The sequence below is a fragment of the Phalacrocorax aristotelis genome, chromosome 26 (genome assembly GCF_949628215.1).
Source record: "Phalacrocorax aristotelis chromosome 26, bGulAri2.1, whole genome shotgun sequence".
In the NCBI taxonomy this organism is placed as follows: Eukaryota; Metazoa; Chordata; class Aves; order Suliformes; family Phalacrocoracidae; genus Phalacrocorax; species Phalacrocorax aristotelis.
In genome coordinates this window covers 1493230-1509970 of record NC_134301.1, presented here as the reverse complement: position 1 = coordinate 1509970, position 16741 = coordinate 1493230, and the positions used below count along the sequence as shown (strand labels likewise).

The window sequence follows — 16741 nt, the reverse complement described above, 5'->3', positions numbered from 1 at the left end:
TATTCACAAGGAAAAGCTCCAGTCCATCTTTTTATTAATTTTTTTTTTTGAAAAATTTCCTGACATTACAGAACTAAACTGAAATGTTTCTCTTCCACTCTTACATTTCATGACAAAACAGAAACTTCATGAGCCGAAAAAAGGGGGTGGGAGGGTGGGGGTGAGGGGGCAGGGAGGAGAGAGAAGCTTTATAAAACTAAGATCTGTGGCTCAGCGTTTTAACAGCTGAACGGAGAAAAAGGAATTAAAATGCTGTAATTAAAAAAAAAAAAAAACAAAACAAAAAAACCAAAAAAATAATAAACCTCGTGAGTGGCCACGGAGAGCATGGAGGAACCGAAAAATTTACAAACTAGTTAAAACCTGGGGCTGGCTGCTAAGGGACTACACAGATGGATGGTGAGGTGAGGCCGAGGGTCCGCGTCGGGGCCCCTAGCTGCTTCCCATGCCCCCGGTCTCCGAGGAGAGCCTGCAACGAAGAAAAGGGCGTCAGAGTGGGCCCCGGTTTGGGGAAGGGAGGGGGGGAAAGGAGGAAGAGGAGGGATGAGGTGCAAAGGAGGAAGGGCTTCCCCATGGGGAGCGCCCTGGAGGGGGAAACGGTCCCCCAAAGGGAGGGAAGGGAGGAGGTTTTTGGGGTGCAGGGGGTTGCTTTATGCACAAGCAGCAGGGAAGGTGCGGCAAGAGGGGGGGGAGGTGGAGCCTGCTGCACCCCCAATGATGTCCCCCCCCCTCCTCAAAATGGAGCCGGAGGGCTCCCCCCAGGGTGGGAGGGATCCAGACCAAGAGTGCCAGCAGGCTCTGCTCCAAGCAGCGAGGCCAAGCTTTTGGGGTGGGGACACCCAGGGGAAGGGGGACCCCGAGGTGCCCTGGGCACCCCAGGGTGAGGGCAGGCAGGAATTAGGCAGCGATTCCTGCAGGGAAGGGAGAGAGCAAGAGGCTGGGGGAGAGGGAGGGCTGTACCCCCACCACAGACCCCTCAGGGAGCAGGGGGGGTGAGGACACACGATGCAAGGGGGTCCCCGAGCAAGCAGGGACAACGCCAGCACCCCCAACCCGCACTGAGCACCCCAAGGAGCTGCCACCTCCGCGGCTCAAAGCTTTTCCCTCCCTGCAATTTAAGGGGGGGGGGGGCACCCCAATCTGAGTGGCAGCGAGCCCCCTCCCCAGAAAGAGGGCACCCCGCAAGGCCCCCTCCCCGGGGCTCAGCCCCCCGCTGTCAGCACAGATCTAGCAGAGCAGATTCTCACCGTGGCAACTTTATTACAGGTACAGACATTAAAGAGAGACAGGCGAGGCCGCGAGCCCCGTGGGCAACGTCACCAGGAATGCAATTAAATCCCAACTCATTTATTCGGTAACGAACCCCTCCCCCCACCCCCCCACCCCACCCCCCTTCCCCCAAACCGCGATTGCAACCAAGCTACTAAAAAAAAAAGAGGAAAAAAAACCATAAAGCAACGGCTACAAGATAGCAGGATCGAGAAGGAATCGAACAGATCACTAGACTCCAGGCCGGGCTGGGACACAGGGAAAATTGTCTCTCGGCCGGCAAGAAAACTCCGTTCTAAGAAACATCACAAGCTCACTTTGGAGTAAAAAGGAGGAGGAGGAAAAAAAGAAAAACCCAGTGAAAAAGAGAAAAAAATTGCTCTTCCAAGTCTCCTCTATGGGGTCTCCATGCTGCCACCGATCTGCTGGTCCTCTAAGGCCACAAGCAGACTCAGTAAGGAGAAAATCTCTGCTTTTCCGCTTTCAGTTTGTTAGTGACACATGGCACAGCTGGAGCGGAGGTACCCTTAGCAGCAGACACAACATTTAGAGCCAGGAGAGGGACAGGTTTCATGCCAAGCAGACTGGAGACACAAGGGGCAGTCGGAAGAGGGTTGGGGAGGCTGGCGGGTGCTTCGGAGGCCCCCGCTGTGGCGAGCGAGGGGGTGGTGGTGGAGGAGGAAGAAGAAGAAGGGGTGGAGGGTTGAGAGAGGTTGATGCTGAGGTGGTCAGGGATCGTGACGGAGGCTGCCTGGGAGGAGGGTTTAGCGCTTTCTAAACTGTAACAGAGGAGAAAAGGAACAAAAAAAAAATACGGGTGGGTGGAAGGGAACACCACAAAAAAAAAGCACAGGACAAACAGCGTAAAGTCGCACGAGCCGAGCTCGGGGAGGGAGGGAAGGAGGGAATGGCCCTGCAAGGACACAGCCGTGCCAGGCGAGGGTTGGCCTCACCTCTGAGCTGCACTGGGACCCCCCGCGCACCCCAGAGCCCTGGGCCGAGCCGTCAGCTCAGCTGCAAGGTCATCCCAGCGCCCTTGGAGCCAGGCACCTCGACACAACTGGTGGGGAGCAAGTGGAATAAGCCAAAAAAAGAAAAAGAAAAGAGAAATCACGGGCAGCTTCTCCTCTGCTCCCACTTGGGAGCAGGCTGGAGCTGCCATGCCACACCGGCATCAACCCACGCGACACAGAAAGGTGACAAGTCCCTGCACAGACCTGGGGCTCGCTCAGCTCTCCTCCACCCAGAGCCCCAGGGGCTGAGGACCGGGGAGGACGTCGCTCCCAGCCCGACTCATCGCAGCGGACACGGGATGCCGCAGCAGGATGGGTCTGAGCACACCGAGTCGGAGCCGGGCGCTAAATCCCCGGTGCGGCAGAGTGAGCCGCAGCGTGCCGCATGGCGGGCAGGCGGCCAGGCCCCACGTCGGGCTGCAGGGAAGCCAGCCGTCCCCATCGGGGCTCGCTGGCCGCTCCGAGGAGCCAAGCCAGCACCAACTTTTCTCCTTGGGATCACAGCATCCCACTGGGAGATGCCTGGGATTCTCCAGGAGGAGGCCCAGGGGAGTCCCTCCTCTATCAGCCCACAAAAAATCCCTCACCACACGAGCGCCGGATCAAAACAGCACAGCCCTAACTGCCGAGAGCCTGACGGGGCCAGGCACGGCTTTTCAGCAGCCACAGGCTCCCTGTGGCCAGACCCCTTTCCAGCAGGGTCCGTTACCCTACGGCTTCCCACAGACCAGGAGGCGATCGCACCAGGAAAAATGGGACAGCAGGCACAGGGAGGGGAAAAGGAAAGGAAAGAAGGGGGGGGGGGGGGAACCAAAAATGGGAGAGGAAACCCCTTCCTCTCATGCGTTGGGGCACAAGGAGGGTCCCTGGCCCCAGGAGTGATACCCCACGGCGCGGGCGTGCAGTGCCAGCCCCCCCGCCGACCCGCGGAGCCTCGTCGCCCGGAGACTTACCTGACATTAATTAGATACTGGGCCAAGCTAATGCTCGCTGCAGATCCAGTTATGGTAACCTGCCTGTCAGTAGATCCTTCCACTGGATTGGCAATTTTGATCTGCGCCCCAGACATCTGGCGGATCTCATTGATTTTGGCGCCCTGACGCCCGATGATGCAGCCAATCAACTGGGAGGGGGGGAAAACGCGGCTTCATTAGCAGCAGGTTAAGAGCCAAGCACGTTAACCCATCCTCCTCCTCCCCTGTCATGTGTCTGGCCCCCACAGGGACAGGGGTGGCACCTCGAGGAAGGGTTCAGGGGGCCAGAGAAAGGGGTTTTCTGCCTTAAAGGCTGGCTGGAAGCGGGAAAAGGGAAGAAGGGCCAGCAAGAGCAGCCCAAGGAGGCAGTTTGGGGCGCAGCCATCACCCGTGGGTGCTGTCACAAGCCCTCCTGCAGCTTTAAAGCTGAGCACAGGCAACCCCACACCCCAATTTGTTAGAAGCAGAGCCCGGTGACCCACAGGGACAAGGGGGCAGCTGCCTGCCCGCAGCCTACCATCTTCCCTCCCCAACCCAGGCTGGGAAGGATGGATCCCATCCAGATACTTACATCATTTGGAATGGTGAGTTCGTGAGAGGTGGTTTGAGCGGAGGCATCCAAACCTGCTTAGAGACAGAGAAAAAGCAGGAGAAGTTCAGGGGGAGGCGGTGGGACGGAGGGGCGCAGCACAGACAGACCGCAGCAGTCAAGCCAGCATTTGCTGCTGGCTTCATGGCTACCTTGAAGACGGTTTAAAACAGAAGGGGAAGGGCAGAGCAAGCTGTGAGGTTACTCCAACCCTCCCCGCTGCTCCCCACCTCCTCCCCGCTCGCCTGCTTTCCCCCCCTTGCTCACCCCCAGTTTCTCTTCCCCCTTCTCCCCGTCCCCACAATGTCACCACAGGATCTTCCATCCGGTCAGGACAGTCCCAGAGCAGTGCACCCTCACTGCAGGGGCTCCATTCGGGCACTCGGCTCTGCTGCCCACTCCTTTACCAGCTTCAAAAGGCTACACTACCCCCCTTCCTCCTCTTCCTCCTCCTCCTCGCCGCCACAGCCCCGGCAGGGCAGTGCTACGCCGGCCGGCGCGGGCGCTGCGAGGCTGCTCACGTTTCAGGTGGGGCCAAGTGCGTGTGCTAAGTGGATTTTTTTTTTTTTTAAAGTGTTTTTAACTTCCCCCATCCCAGCTCGCTCCCTGCTACAGGGAGCGGCGGGAGCCTCAAGACCTCACCCTAAGGCTTTGGCAGGGGCGAAGCAGCCAAGGGGGTTAACTCGGTGCTGTCTCCCCCCAAGTCGCCAGTGGTTCTGCCACTGGCAGCAAGCGAGGGCTCGGCTGCTGCAGGCGATCTGCTCCAGCAACTCCTCGAGCAAGGGGAATCGCTTCCCCCCTCCCAGTGCATGGTTGGGGGCGGGGGGTAAAGGAAGGGGGGGGCCCAAGGCTCGCTAACAGCGTCAGGCGGTGGATGACCAAGCCCTCCAACAAGCCCTGCTGCTCTCCACCGTCCAGCTGACTTCTGGGGCACGTACAACCAAGCCAGTCGGTACCTCCAGCCCTTCTAAGGCTCCCCTTGACCCCCCCTTTCCCCTCCCATCCGTGCACAAAGGCGGGCAGCATTTAACAGGGAGAACGAGACCCCAGTCAGTATTAATACACAATAGAATAACTACAGATTTTGTTTTTTAATCATTACCCCAATAGCCTTTCACCTCTGGAGAGCTGGATTCAATGCCTGTTAAGATACAAGTGACAATGAGTTCGGCTGTCTCAAGTTTAGAGCCCCAAATGGATATTTTAGCCATCTTAGCAAATCTACAGCAAATTTGGTACAACTCAACAGTTGCCTGCTCAGGACTGGAGTAGCCGGAGGGGAGAGAGAGGGTGCTGTGGGTCAGGGGGTCTCCCGGTGCATTGGCAGAGCTGTGGAGGATGCGGGTGAAGAGGAAGGAAAGCAGCACGGAGGCCCTGCCTGCTCAGTAGTTTGGTTTTCTTTTTTCTACCCTTTGCGGCCCCCCGCGACTCGCAGAGGCCGGTACCAAGTCGCCCCCAGAGACGTCACGACAAAAATCATTACCTGGCCGGGCTCGGCTCTGGGGGAACGTTTGGTTTGGTTTGTTTTGAGAGCGCGAGACCCAAGCGGAGGCCCCGTTAGAGAGGAGCCAAGCAGCGGCTCGCAGGCTGGCCTTTGGCCCACGCTAGCGTACAGAAGAGAGAAGGAGTTTCCATACCACTGAATCCAGTGTTGCCATGAGACATTGGAAAGTGTGACTGTTGCATTGCCAACTGGTGCAGCTTGGTCAGCTAGAGGGGAAAGAGAGAAAGAAAAAGGCTGATGTTAGCCATTTCCCAAGCCCAAGGGGGCCAGGACTCACACAGCACGCACATCAACACAGACACTGCCAGAGGCACTGGGACCCTCCCCGGCCCCTCCATACACGGCCTGGCCCTCTCCGCACAGAGAGGAGGAAGACACCAGGCCAAGGTGAGCTGGGAGGGGCTGTGCCCACCTCCTGGTGAAGCAAGGTGTGAAAGGAACTCAGGGAGAGAAGCAGAGAGGAGCAGGAGAGACGAGACGGCAGGGTGCTCACACCACACCATGCAGGGAGCGGCAGCGGGGACAGTAGTGCCACGAAGGGAGATGGGGATGGAGCCCAGCTCGGTTCAGCCCCCAGAGTAGCTCTTAGCCCAGCTTCCTTCTAGTCCTTCTCCTCCCTGGCCTGGCGCGTCAAAGTCCCCCGCCCTCGCTGCTCTAAGGGTGCCAGGCGCAGAGATCGGCCCCCACCGAGCCTGCAACGAGCCTATACGGGATGAGCATGGGTGCCAGAGGATGGTGGTGTCCGACAGCGAGCCGGGACAGCGCCGGCTGGGAGAGGCAGCCGCTGCCTGGACTGTCACGCCTCTCCCAAACAGTCCCCGACAGGCTGGCAGCAGCCTGGGCCGGGCCGGATCCAACCCCCCGCCCCCCGCCCCAACTGCCACCTGCGACCGCTCGCTGGGCCAGCTGTCCCCTGCCCCAGGAGAACCACCATGACAGTGAACCATCATGTGCTGTTTTTGTTTTCTCTTGATGGGCTGCGTGCCAAATTCAAGAGGAGAGGGCGGGGAGGGGGCAAGGGAAAAGCCAGAGCTGGTGTGAAATGCCAAGCCAGGGAGAGGTGGGTCGGAAAAAAAAATTATATATATATATATAGGAGGAGGGGAGTGTCAGAAAGAAGGGGGGGGAAGGAAAAAGGAGAGATCTGAGACCGGGTGAAGCTGGCTGCAGGAGGGCGAATTGAAGGGAGGCGAGTTTTTTGGGGGGGAGTTCGGATCGGATCGAGTATTCAGCCCAAGCTGACGGCTAGCGGCTCGAGTCGAGAAAGCACGGAGAAAATTTTGGAAGGGGGGAGGAAGAGGGTGGATTTCAAGACAAGAAGTTGTAAACAAAACTTACATCTGGCTGTGGAATGGCATACTGTCCTTGAATGGTATAGGCCTACAAAAGGAGGAAAACAGTCCTATTAACAACCATCGGACAGCCACCCAGGGACAGACAGATTTCAACTAGCCAGGAAGTCAGAGAGCCAAGGTGGAGAGTTCTCCGGGGCGAGGGAAGTGGGGCAGGGAGAGGCAGGGGACGGATAAATGCTGTAACAAGCAGTTTCTAGTCGGGCGGTTACTCGAATTGGCCTTACGTGGCGGTTACAGGGAGGGAGTGGACAGTATGGCGCCGTCCCCCCCAAAAAAAAAAGTGGCAGACAAAAACAGAACGGCTGGGATCTTGATGAAGATGTATGGTGTGGTGGAGTCCGACAATGCTTCTAGCCCTGCGCCCCCCGCCTCGCCGACAGGGGAAGATCTCCAACGCCCCCGCCAGCCCTGCTAGCTCCCGGCCCCTCCTTTCCCCGGCCCAGCAGCCCCCCCCCCCAAAAAAAAGTCCCATTCCGAGTCCTCTCGTCACTTCCGCACGCCTAGGAAAACGTCGCCGGGCAAGCTAGAGGTAAATGCTGGAGCTGGCTACCGATGCTAGACAAGGCAAAAGAGAGGCATTCGGGGGGTGGGGGGGGGTAACAAGGCTGAGTGCCTGACCTGCCACAATTCCATGTCTTGAGGTTAAAGGGACAGCCACAGACTTCAGATTCCTCCTGAAGCTACCCAGAAAGGGCGAGTCACTGGCTGGGGCCTGGCTGGCTAAGGTTTGGGGGGGTTGGGGGGGGCCGGGCAGGTGGGGGTGGGTGGGATAGGAAGGGGAGAGGGGGGTACACAGCCTCACTTCCAGGTCACCGGAAGAACTGCAGCCCAGGCTGGAATTGGCCCAAGTTCGTTGCCATGCAGTGGCTGCCGGGTGGCCTGCGTGAGGAGAGGTTGGTGGGCTCAGAGTCCAGTTCCCAGTGGACAGGAGTCCACAGCACAAAAGCCACCGTTGACGGTTTTGGGGGACGGGGACGGGGATGCCACCCTTGTTGGCAGTCTCAGAGAGGCCAAGGATTGAACGGGCCGTGGAGACTGAACTCCCCTCTCACCTCCTGAGGTGGTCCCTCCAAGTCAGAGTTGAGGCACATGGATGGGGCGGTGTGGGGGTAGCTCGCACTGCCGCTGCTGTACCTGTCCTGTGGATAAATTAGAGGACTTCAGTCTCCAGGGCTGTCAATCCGAAACCTTCCGCTAACACCAAAGTCACATCGACATTAGCTCTGCTTTTCGAGGGCTAACCCTGCTCTACGCACGACTCTGAGCTGCAAAGACAGAGCGCAACACCACCGGGAGCGGGGCCCGGATGGCTGCATGGGGCTGGCCGCGGCCCTGGGCCAGGGGAAAGGGGTGGAAGAGAAGGAGAGGGGAGAAGAAAGGGGAGGGGAGGGAAGAGATGCGTGGCTGTGGGAAGCCTGCTCCTCACTGCTCTAACGGGGAAGGCAACCTGCTCCCGCGCCGCGGGGGGGGCCGCATGGTACGGCCCTCCGCTTGCAAGAGGCGCGGGGGGGCACTGACGTACCGGCCAGGCGCTTCCCCCGGGGCGCAGAGCGGCAGGAGAAGCTGTCGGAGAGGCGGGGGGGGCTGACCGGGTTCAGGGAAGGGAGGAGGAAGAGGCAGGGAGGGCAAGGGATGGGGGGTGGGGGGGCCAAGGCGAGGAAGGGGACAGCAGCAGGTCAGTCCCCAAAACAAGCATGGCGTGCCAGCCGGGTGGGGGGGAAGGGCAGAGTCAGGCCTGGCTCTCAGGGAGGCCGGCGGCAGCTACCCCCTTCCCTGCCTACGGAGGCCTCCATCAACAATGCCAGACTCTGCCTGCGCTGCCCTGAGCGGGTCCCCTGGGCCGGCTAGGGGCTCCAGGCCCTGCCAGAGCCCACCCCAGAGGGGTCTCCCTGACAGCAGGAAGGCAGCGGATGCATTTGCACGAGTCGCCGCGTTTTTCTCCAAGCATTACAGCATCCCTGGGAACCAGTGACCTGCACCCAGGTCTGAGCCGCCCATCTTGCCCAGTGGCCCAGATGGGACCACAGGCGAGGATGCACAGCAAGCAGCCCCCACCCCAAACAGGGTCAGGGGGATTCAGGGCTTTACAGCAGACAGGATCCCAAGGGAGCCCTGTCACCTGTAACCTGGCTCGGCAGCAGGGAGCAAGCAACTCCCCTGGATCAGCTCAGCGCAGGAGGGACTAAATCCCACATCACCTGATGGCTACTCCTATCTGACACCCTCCCCTCATGCAAAACAAAACCTTTCCACACCCCAGGCTAAGCCTTTGCACCTCAAGAGCCAGCCCCGGAGAGCAGAGAACCCCCCCAAACCTCTGGGCCGGTCACCCATAACGGGTCACGCCGAGTCCTCAGAGCCAGCCCCAGGCAGAGGGGCAAAGCCTGGATTTGGCAGCTGGAGTCTCGGCCTGATTCAAATCCCCCACCACACTGGGATTTTTTGGGTTTTTTTGGCTGGTTAACTCCAGAGCTGTTTGCCAGCAACCCCTCCTCCCAAAAAATCAACCTTTTGGATCCCCCCCATCCCACCTCTGCCCTCTTCCATCCCTCAGTGAGCTCAGTGAGGAAGGCTCGGAGAGGGCTCTGGGAGGCCGAGGCCAAGCAGAGCCTCTCTCTGCTGGAGGAAGCGGCGTGGGTGACAGGCACACAGAGCAGCTGATGTGCGCTGGCAGCGTGGCAGCTCGGTAAGACATCCCCTTCCCCTCCCCACCCCGCACCCCAGGAGCAGAGGAGAGGCCTTACCTGACCGCCTGCAAAGATGACGGGAGAGCTGGATGGCTTGGGTCGGTACGGGATGGTGACACCCTTCGGGGGAGACTGGGTGACAGGCAGAGAGGAGAGGTTAGACACCGAGTGCCACTGGCACCAACAACCCCCTCCCTGCACCCTAAATGCCAACACTCTGCTTCGGGTTAAAATCAGCCATTTGGGAGGATGCTGAGCAATCCTACTTCTTTCCTCATCCCAGGCATGGGGCCGAGGGAGGATGCCCGAGGAGCAGAGTGGCATGTGAGGGAGGCTTGGGACAGCAGGACGCTGCTGCTTGGTGTCACTGTGCCAGGCACTTGTCACCATGAAGCCATAGGTGACACCATTAGCCAGTGAGCAGCTCTAGAGGCCTGGCTCGACCCCTGTTTTAAGCAGCTCCCTGCCTCACCTGGATGAGGCTGTAATCCCCAGATATCCCTTTATCCCCTAGCAGCCACTTCTCTGTCCTCAGCGGTTTCCACTCGCAAGGAGGGCTGCAGCTCGCCAAGGACAGCGGGGATCCCTGCACTGCACGTGCCTCACTGGGGGGGGTTCTTAACAGGCCCGCAGGGCGGCCCTACCTCAAGCATGACGACGCAGATCTGTTTGACGCACTCAATGATGGACTGTGGGATCCCAGCGATGGTAATGGCTCGCTCGGTCGAGTTGGGCAGCATGTCTCCTGCCACCTGGACCTGTGCCCCCGTGCTCTGCAAAGTTTACGATTAAAAATAGGCGGTCAGACCCTGGCGAGGGCTGTGACCTCAACAACAAAACCCGTGGCCGGGTTATACATAGCCAAAACTCCCCCCCACCCCGCCCTTTCCCCAAAAATAAAGTCCTTTAATCCTAGCTGGAAATAATACGATGATCAGGAGCCCAGGGCAGGAGAGGAGGACCTGGGCTGCAGCCTTTCCCTGTAACCCAAGCCAAGCCTGTCTCTGCAGGCAGCAGAGCTGGACAGAGTTAATCCCCCAGCAGCCCAGGGTCGGCAGCACCCTGTGCTAAGTGGTATTACCGAGGGCAGCACAGGCCTGGTAGCGCATTCCCCCACCTCCCACAACTGGAAAAAGGCTGGAGGGAGGTGACTGAGAGCCCGGGGAAGGGGGGAGCAGGAACCCAGGCATCCCGCTGTGCAGGACAGTGCCGGGAAGGGGAAGGTCTGCCCCGAGTCTCAGTTTCACAAGCGCTAAAAATAAAAGCTCTAAAAAGGTCGAATGACACCACATTTCTACTATGTGGTACCACCCGGGGTGGGGGCTGACGCAAGGATTTGCCCCTGGGGGCACCCTGACCCCGTGCATCCCCCCCCTTGGGGTGGCCAACACACACCTCTCGTATCTCTTTGATCTTGCAGCCTCCTTTTCCAATGAGGGAACCACACTGGCTAGCAGGTACCACGAGCCGGAGGGTGACAGGGGGCCGGCTGGCAGCTGTACTGTTGGTCATGGAGCTGCTGATGTCCTGCGAGGAAGACGAGTTAGTCAGAGGGGTCAGCCCAGCGCAGTGCCCTCGCCAGAATGGCACGCAGGGAGGTGACGCACCCGGCGAGGGACAGAGAGGATGACGCTGGCACGGCAGCCGAGGCCAAGGTGACCCCAGGGCTCTCCCAGTCCTATTTCCCAGGACTTCGTTAGCAGCCCAGAAACAAACAGGGCAACTTTTTGGGGAAGGAGGAAGCAGCCAAATTCAGTTGTCTCAACAAAAATGGGGGTTTAACCCCCACCAGCCCAGAGGCACCAGCTTGGTCACACCACAGCTAAATAGGAACTGGCTGTGTCGGTGCTGGAGGGGAACAAGTGGCTGGGGGCTCGGTACACCCACAGCTCCCAGTTCAGCACGGAGCCTCCTGTTGTATCAGGGGATCAAGGCAGGAACGGCTCCAGGGAAAAAACAAGCCCAGCACCGATTACAGTGGTCATGTGCTGGCAGGGGGAGGGGAGGCACAAGGCCACGGCTCAGCTGACCTACTAAAATAAAAGCTTTAACTCCAAGCCCAGCACTCAGAGTGCCGGCAGCCAGGAGCCACGCTCAGACAGGAAGCCCTCAGAAGACTCCAGCTCTCAGGGTATGGCAGAAACAGCTCTGGGCTCAGCAGCCTTTTAGGCAGAGGCGAGAGCAGAGGGGCTTTGGGGACAGATCTGCTGGTGTTGGGCTGTCTCCTCCCAGGAAAGGGTCCCAAATCCAAATGGAAACAGGATTTTTTATCCCCGCAGGCAAGGGGAGGGCCATGGAGCTCTGCCCCACACCAGGCAAGGAGCGCTCACACCTGCCAAACGATGCGGAGCAGGATGGAAAGCTCCTCAACACCACGGCTCTGAGTAGGCTCTAAAACCTGCAGCCAGGATCCGGGTTATCCAGGATATCCAGGATCAACATCCCCTCAAGAAGCCACCGACTTAGCAGGACCAGGGGCACAACGCAGCTCCTCCTTCAGCGCCGCACAGCCGCGCCCCCAGATCCCCTCCTCAGCAGGGCCGGAGATAAAGCCAAGCCCCCACTGCCCACCAGGGCATGCTAAAGGAGAACCAGCACGACTACGCAGGAGGATGAGGGAAGCCAGGGGAGTTTCGATGCCCTGCTGCTTTAAACTGTTTAACCAGTGGCCACAGGGTGTTTTCAGCCCAGGACAGAGCTCTAGCACTCAGCAAGCAGCCACTTAAGGATGGCTGAGCGCACACTGGGAAGTGTCACTACCTGGACCTTGACCCTGCGCTCACAGCCGGGCAAAGATCAGGCCTCACAGAGAAAATACCGCCAGCCCATGCGGAACAAGCGCATCCTGCTGCTCATCCCCAGGGAAAAGCTTTTCCTTGTACTCCCGACTCCCTGGCACGCTCTGGGGCAGATCCCAGGGTAAATTTATCTGGGGACAGGGGTAAAGGATGACTGCAGGGAGGGCAGCAGCCGATGCTTGCTCACTGTGGGCGGGGGGAGCTCGAGGCCGCAGACGCACCTCTTCCAGTTTGTCAATAATCATTGCAAAAGCTTTGAAGATGGCATTGGTGGGTCCAGCGAGGGTAATGATCCGTTCGGGGCAGTTGCCTTCTGAGATGTTAATGCGAGCACCACTCTGCGGGAGGAAAGGGAGCAATCATCAGGGCTCCTTGCCCCCTCACTCAGATCCCCAAAAGCAGCAGCGGGTCCACGCAGCCGGCTCAGTTCTGTGCGGGGCGGCTGGCGTCCCCTGGGATCCACCGCCACTGACGAAGCCTTCCTCCCTCCCTCGGCTCGGCTCCGGGCAGCCATCTTAGCCTCCTCGGCTTCCTGCCCTGGCCCTGCCTACACCTCCCAGCATGCCTCGCGCCCGCCGGCTCCCATCTGCTGCCGGTGCCGCTGGCACCGCACTGCCTGCAAATTCCTTTTAAGGTCCGCGCCACCACAGCCCTGCTGGATCCCTCCGGATCCCCCCCAACTCTCCCGGCCCCGGGACTCACCTCCTCGCGCATCTTCTTCACAGACTCCCCTTTCTGTGTGGAGGGAGAGAAGGGAGAGGCGTTAGTGTAGCCTGTGCTGGGCAGTGAGGGGGGTGGAAAGGGAGGCAGGGCAAGGGGGTTTGTTGCTCGCTTACCTTCCCAATGATGCTTCCCACCTCCTGAGATGGAAACAAAAGCTGCATTTAGTCAGTGCTTTAAGAACTCCAGGAGTCCCAAGCTTAAAAACTCCTTTTTTTCAGCCGAAACAAGTTCCTCAGGACCCCAGATACCCCCCCAGAGACATAGTGACACCTTGCTCCCAGCTGACCTCTCCATCAGGTCACTTTTCCCCCCTCTCCCAGGCTGTTATTTTTATTGATGCGCTGCGTTTTTAAAACGCCGCCTCACTCGCCATGAGATATCCAGGAGTGGGCCGGGTGCCAAGGAGCGCATTCCTAACACCACTGCCTAATGGCCGCAATAACGAGGCAGCCCAGAGTCGTCCGACCGACACGATTTACTGCCATGGAAGCACCCAGCCTCTGTGCAGCCTGCTGGAAGGGCCGTCCCTGCGTTGGTTGAAGGGGTTTTGGCACAGCCCTGCGTCCCACGGACACGTACCTTTCCGTGCATAAGTAGCCGGATGGTGAGTGTGACATTTAAACCACCTTCAATAACACCGGTGTCCATCTTGAGCTGCGTTGGGTTGAGTCAGGCTTCGTCAGTTGTCAGATCTTTGGTCGCTGGACGACCAGAGCTACAAATGAGAGAGGAATTGCATTTGAAGGACTCGACCGACCCTCCCCAGCCAGTTTCAAGCCCATCCCAGGGAGATTCAAGCCCCACTATACTTTCTTCTCCCCCTGAGTACCCCCCTGGCAGTTTTAGGGCCACGCTCCTCTCCAAGCAGAGATCAGGAGAGCCGATCCACAGCGGTTCAGCTCCCCAACACGCTGCTCCTCCTGCCAGACATTTTCCAGGGCAGATGAACTGGCACAATCCCACCTGCATCAAGCAACAGCCAGAGCTACAAAGGTCTTGCTCATCCCCTGCCTCCTTCCAGCCCCACTCCTCGCAGAGGCTTTACCTACAGCTCCGGGGAACTTGCCTCTACTTGTGAGCCCCACACCTTAATTTAGATTATGAGTTTTCCTCCACAGCTGCGTGTAGACACACACACACCAGATGGAGTGACTGCCCCATTTCCCTTTGGTTTAACCCAGCTGGGAGCTGGCCTGTTGAGAAAAAAATTAAAAAATAACTTATCTGCACCCTGAGCCTGCGTGGGGAGGCCTTTCAGACCAGTTTCCAAGTTGATTTACTCAAACCAGATAAGGCCACATGAGCACACGATCGGGTTTCAAACAACCTGCGGCCTGAGTCGACAGCAGTTGCAAAACACGACCGGCTACCAGCTCGACCAGTCAGCCATTTAGCTTTAAAAATAAATTAAATAAACTAAATTGCAGCTGTTTTTTTTATCAGTCCAGCTGGTCACAGCCCCATCAAAGTTTAACCAAGCCCAGGAAGAGAAGCCGGGGCAAGGGCAGGGGGATTAATCTGGCAGGGGACCATGCCAAGCGGGCAGTGCTGCCTCACTCTGGGTTAATGCTCTTTTAAGGGGAAGCCACTGGCACAGAAGAGGGTTATTTTGCCCTAGCAAGGAGTTACAGCCTCCATAAAACTCTGCCTGACATCCCATCAGATCCAAAAAGGCACCCGTTTTCCTAGTTTGGAAAGAAGGGCTCAGGTTCCGAGCCCAGTGGTGGCAGAGCGAGGAGAAGAGTCTAGACCCGAGCCCACAAGTTGGTTGTTTACGAGTTTCCCAGTTCACCGGAGGTGGCAGGAGCCTCGCTGGCACCCGCCGCGTCTCTCCAGCTCTGAACCCACTCCTCCTCCCACCAGTTCAGCGTCCCAGTTTGCCTTCGTTAGCATTAATTTGCTTTCCTAGCAGCGGTTTTGCCAGTCGAACGAGCTTGGGTCGGTTACAGGGCCGCCTTGCAGCCCGCCGGGGACAAAAGGAGCCGACCAAACCTGCCGGGGGGTTACGCAAAGGGAGAAGCGAAGCCGTGCAGGGCAGGCCGAGGCCGGCAGGCAGCCGTCACTCTGATCCGGGCTCACAGAGAGTCAAACTTCTCCTTACCTCCATCCGGCAGCCCTGCCTGCCTCCACAGCGCACATGGAAGGGAAAGCCCCTGCCCACAGCCTGTACCGGCATCAAACACCCACCCAGGGGCCTCCCCACTCAGGATCCCGGCCCCAAACTGGGATCGTTTTGGTGGAGGGAACTGGTTGCCGGGACAGGTATTTGGCTCCAAAACCAGCCTGTCCCTCAGGCGAGAGGAAACGTGGCTCTAAAACCAGCTCATCCCTGTGGCGGGGCGGAGAGGGAAACAAGTCCAGGGCTGGAGATCCCAGCTCCAAACCCGAAGGGGCGGGGGGGGCGCCACGGACCGATCCCCAGGTCTGGGATTGAGTCTCTGGACTGGGCCCATCCATAAAGTGGGGTGAGGGGGGGGTCCCCAGGCCCGGGATCACGGCTTTAAACCGGATCCGGACTCCGGAGGGGGAAAAACCGGCAGAGTCCCCGGAGGACAGCTCAGCCCCAGCTCGGTCCCGAGTTGGGGGGCGGCTCTGGGCCCCAAACCGAGCCGGGAGAGGCGGCTTTGAGGCTCTAATAACACCACGGGACGGGGAGGGGAGGGACACACAGACAGAGCCCAAGCCCGGGATCGCGGCTCCGAACCGGGCCGGTCCAGGGGGGCGCTGGGGGAACCCCGACCCCTTGGGGGGGGTGGGGGGCGGGGGGGGACTGACGGCTCCAAGCCGTGTTTGTATCCCGTCCCCCCCGGCGGCGGCGCCGCGAACTGGGCCGGGGGTGAAACAACTCGGGATGGCGGCAAAAACGGGCCCGGCCGTTAGAAAAAAAAATAAATAAAGCAAAAAGAACACACAAAAAAGGGTAAAAAAAAGGGTGAAAAAAAAAATCCCACCCCCACCCCCCCGGTCCGCCCCCCCGAAACGGCTCGGTATCGGGGGGTGGGGGGGGGGGGTGGCGGCGCCATGTGACGCACGCGGCTCCCCGGCCCTTCCCCCCGGTCCCGGTCCCCGCCGGGGGGGGGGAAGGGTGGCTGTGCCCCCCACCCTCCCTCCTCTCCCCTCCCCCCCCCGTCCGCTCCGCCGGCGGCGCAGCGCGCGCAGCAGAGCCGCGGCCTAGGCCGCGACTAGGCCGCACGTAGGCCGCGGGCTGGCGTGAGGGCGCGGCCGGCGACGAGCGGCGGCGGGCGGCGCTGGGGCGCTACGCGAGGCCGGCGGCTCCGCGGTCGTTGTGGAGACCGGCGGCGGATGGCGGCGGGGCGAGGTCTGGGAAGGGGTCGGGAGGCGGCGTTTTTGGTGGTGGTGGTGGGGGGGGGGGGGTCGGGCCTACCTGGAGCGGCGCCGGTAACGGCGGCGGGAGAAGGGCGCTCCGGGCGGAGCGGGAGGAGGGAGGGCGGGGAGGAGGGGAGGGAGGTGGTGGGGGAAAGGGAGCGCGCCGGGGCGGGCGGGCGGGATGGCGGCGGGAGGAGGCGGCGGCGGCGGCGGCTGCTCCTGCTGCGGCGGCCGCGGCGGGTCTGGGAGGGGGCGGCGGGAGCGGCCCGATTTACACCCCGCCCCGACCCGGAAACGGACGCCGCGCACCAGCGAGGCGCGGCGGGGCGGGGATAGAGCGGCCACCTCCCCCTCCCGCGCCCCGCCCTGCCGCGCTCGCACCAGAGAGTTGGGGGGGGGGGGCAGAGGGTTGAGCGGCAGCTGAGGACCGCAGCGCCACCGGCGGCTCGGAGGACTTCGTGAAAGGGTCTTTAGTGGGGCGGTGGAAGCAGGAGGTGGCAAT

The 16741-nt window shown here is 60.1% G+C and overlaps 1 protein-coding gene across 12 annotated transcripts; it reads right to left on the bottom strand.

The window, feature by feature from the left end:
- Positions 1-17: 17 nt before the first annotated feature.
- Positions 18-16549, bottom strand: PCBP2 (poly(rC) binding protein 2). 12 transcript variants are annotated; one of them, XM_075075875.1, is made up of 16 exons: positions 16298-16546; positions 13492-13627; positions 13026-13049; positions 12892-12924; positions 12411-12527; positions 10787-10918; positions 10036-10164; positions 9449-9523; positions 7757-7843; positions 7518-7583; positions 6688-6729; positions 5483-5555; positions 4948-4986; positions 3828-3883; positions 3236-3405; positions 18-469 (listed from the first exon to the last, which is right to left on the bottom strand). In XM_075075875.1, exons 2-16 carry the CDS (start codon positions 13558-13560, stop codon positions 433-435), a joined length of 1149 nt encoding a protein of 382 aa, XP_074931976.1. In that variant the 5' UTR covers positions 13561-13627; positions 16298-16546; the 3' UTR covers positions 18-432. The 12 variants fall into 12 exon arrangements, with proteins under 12 accessions (XP_074931976.1, XP_074931977.1, XP_074931982.1 ...); XM_075075876.1 differs by having other exon boundaries at positions 3828-3880; XM_075075881.1 differs by lacking the exon at positions 7518-7583 and having other exon boundaries at positions 3828-3880; positions 16298-16549.
- Between the last annotated feature and the right edge of the window lie 192 nt (positions 16550-16741).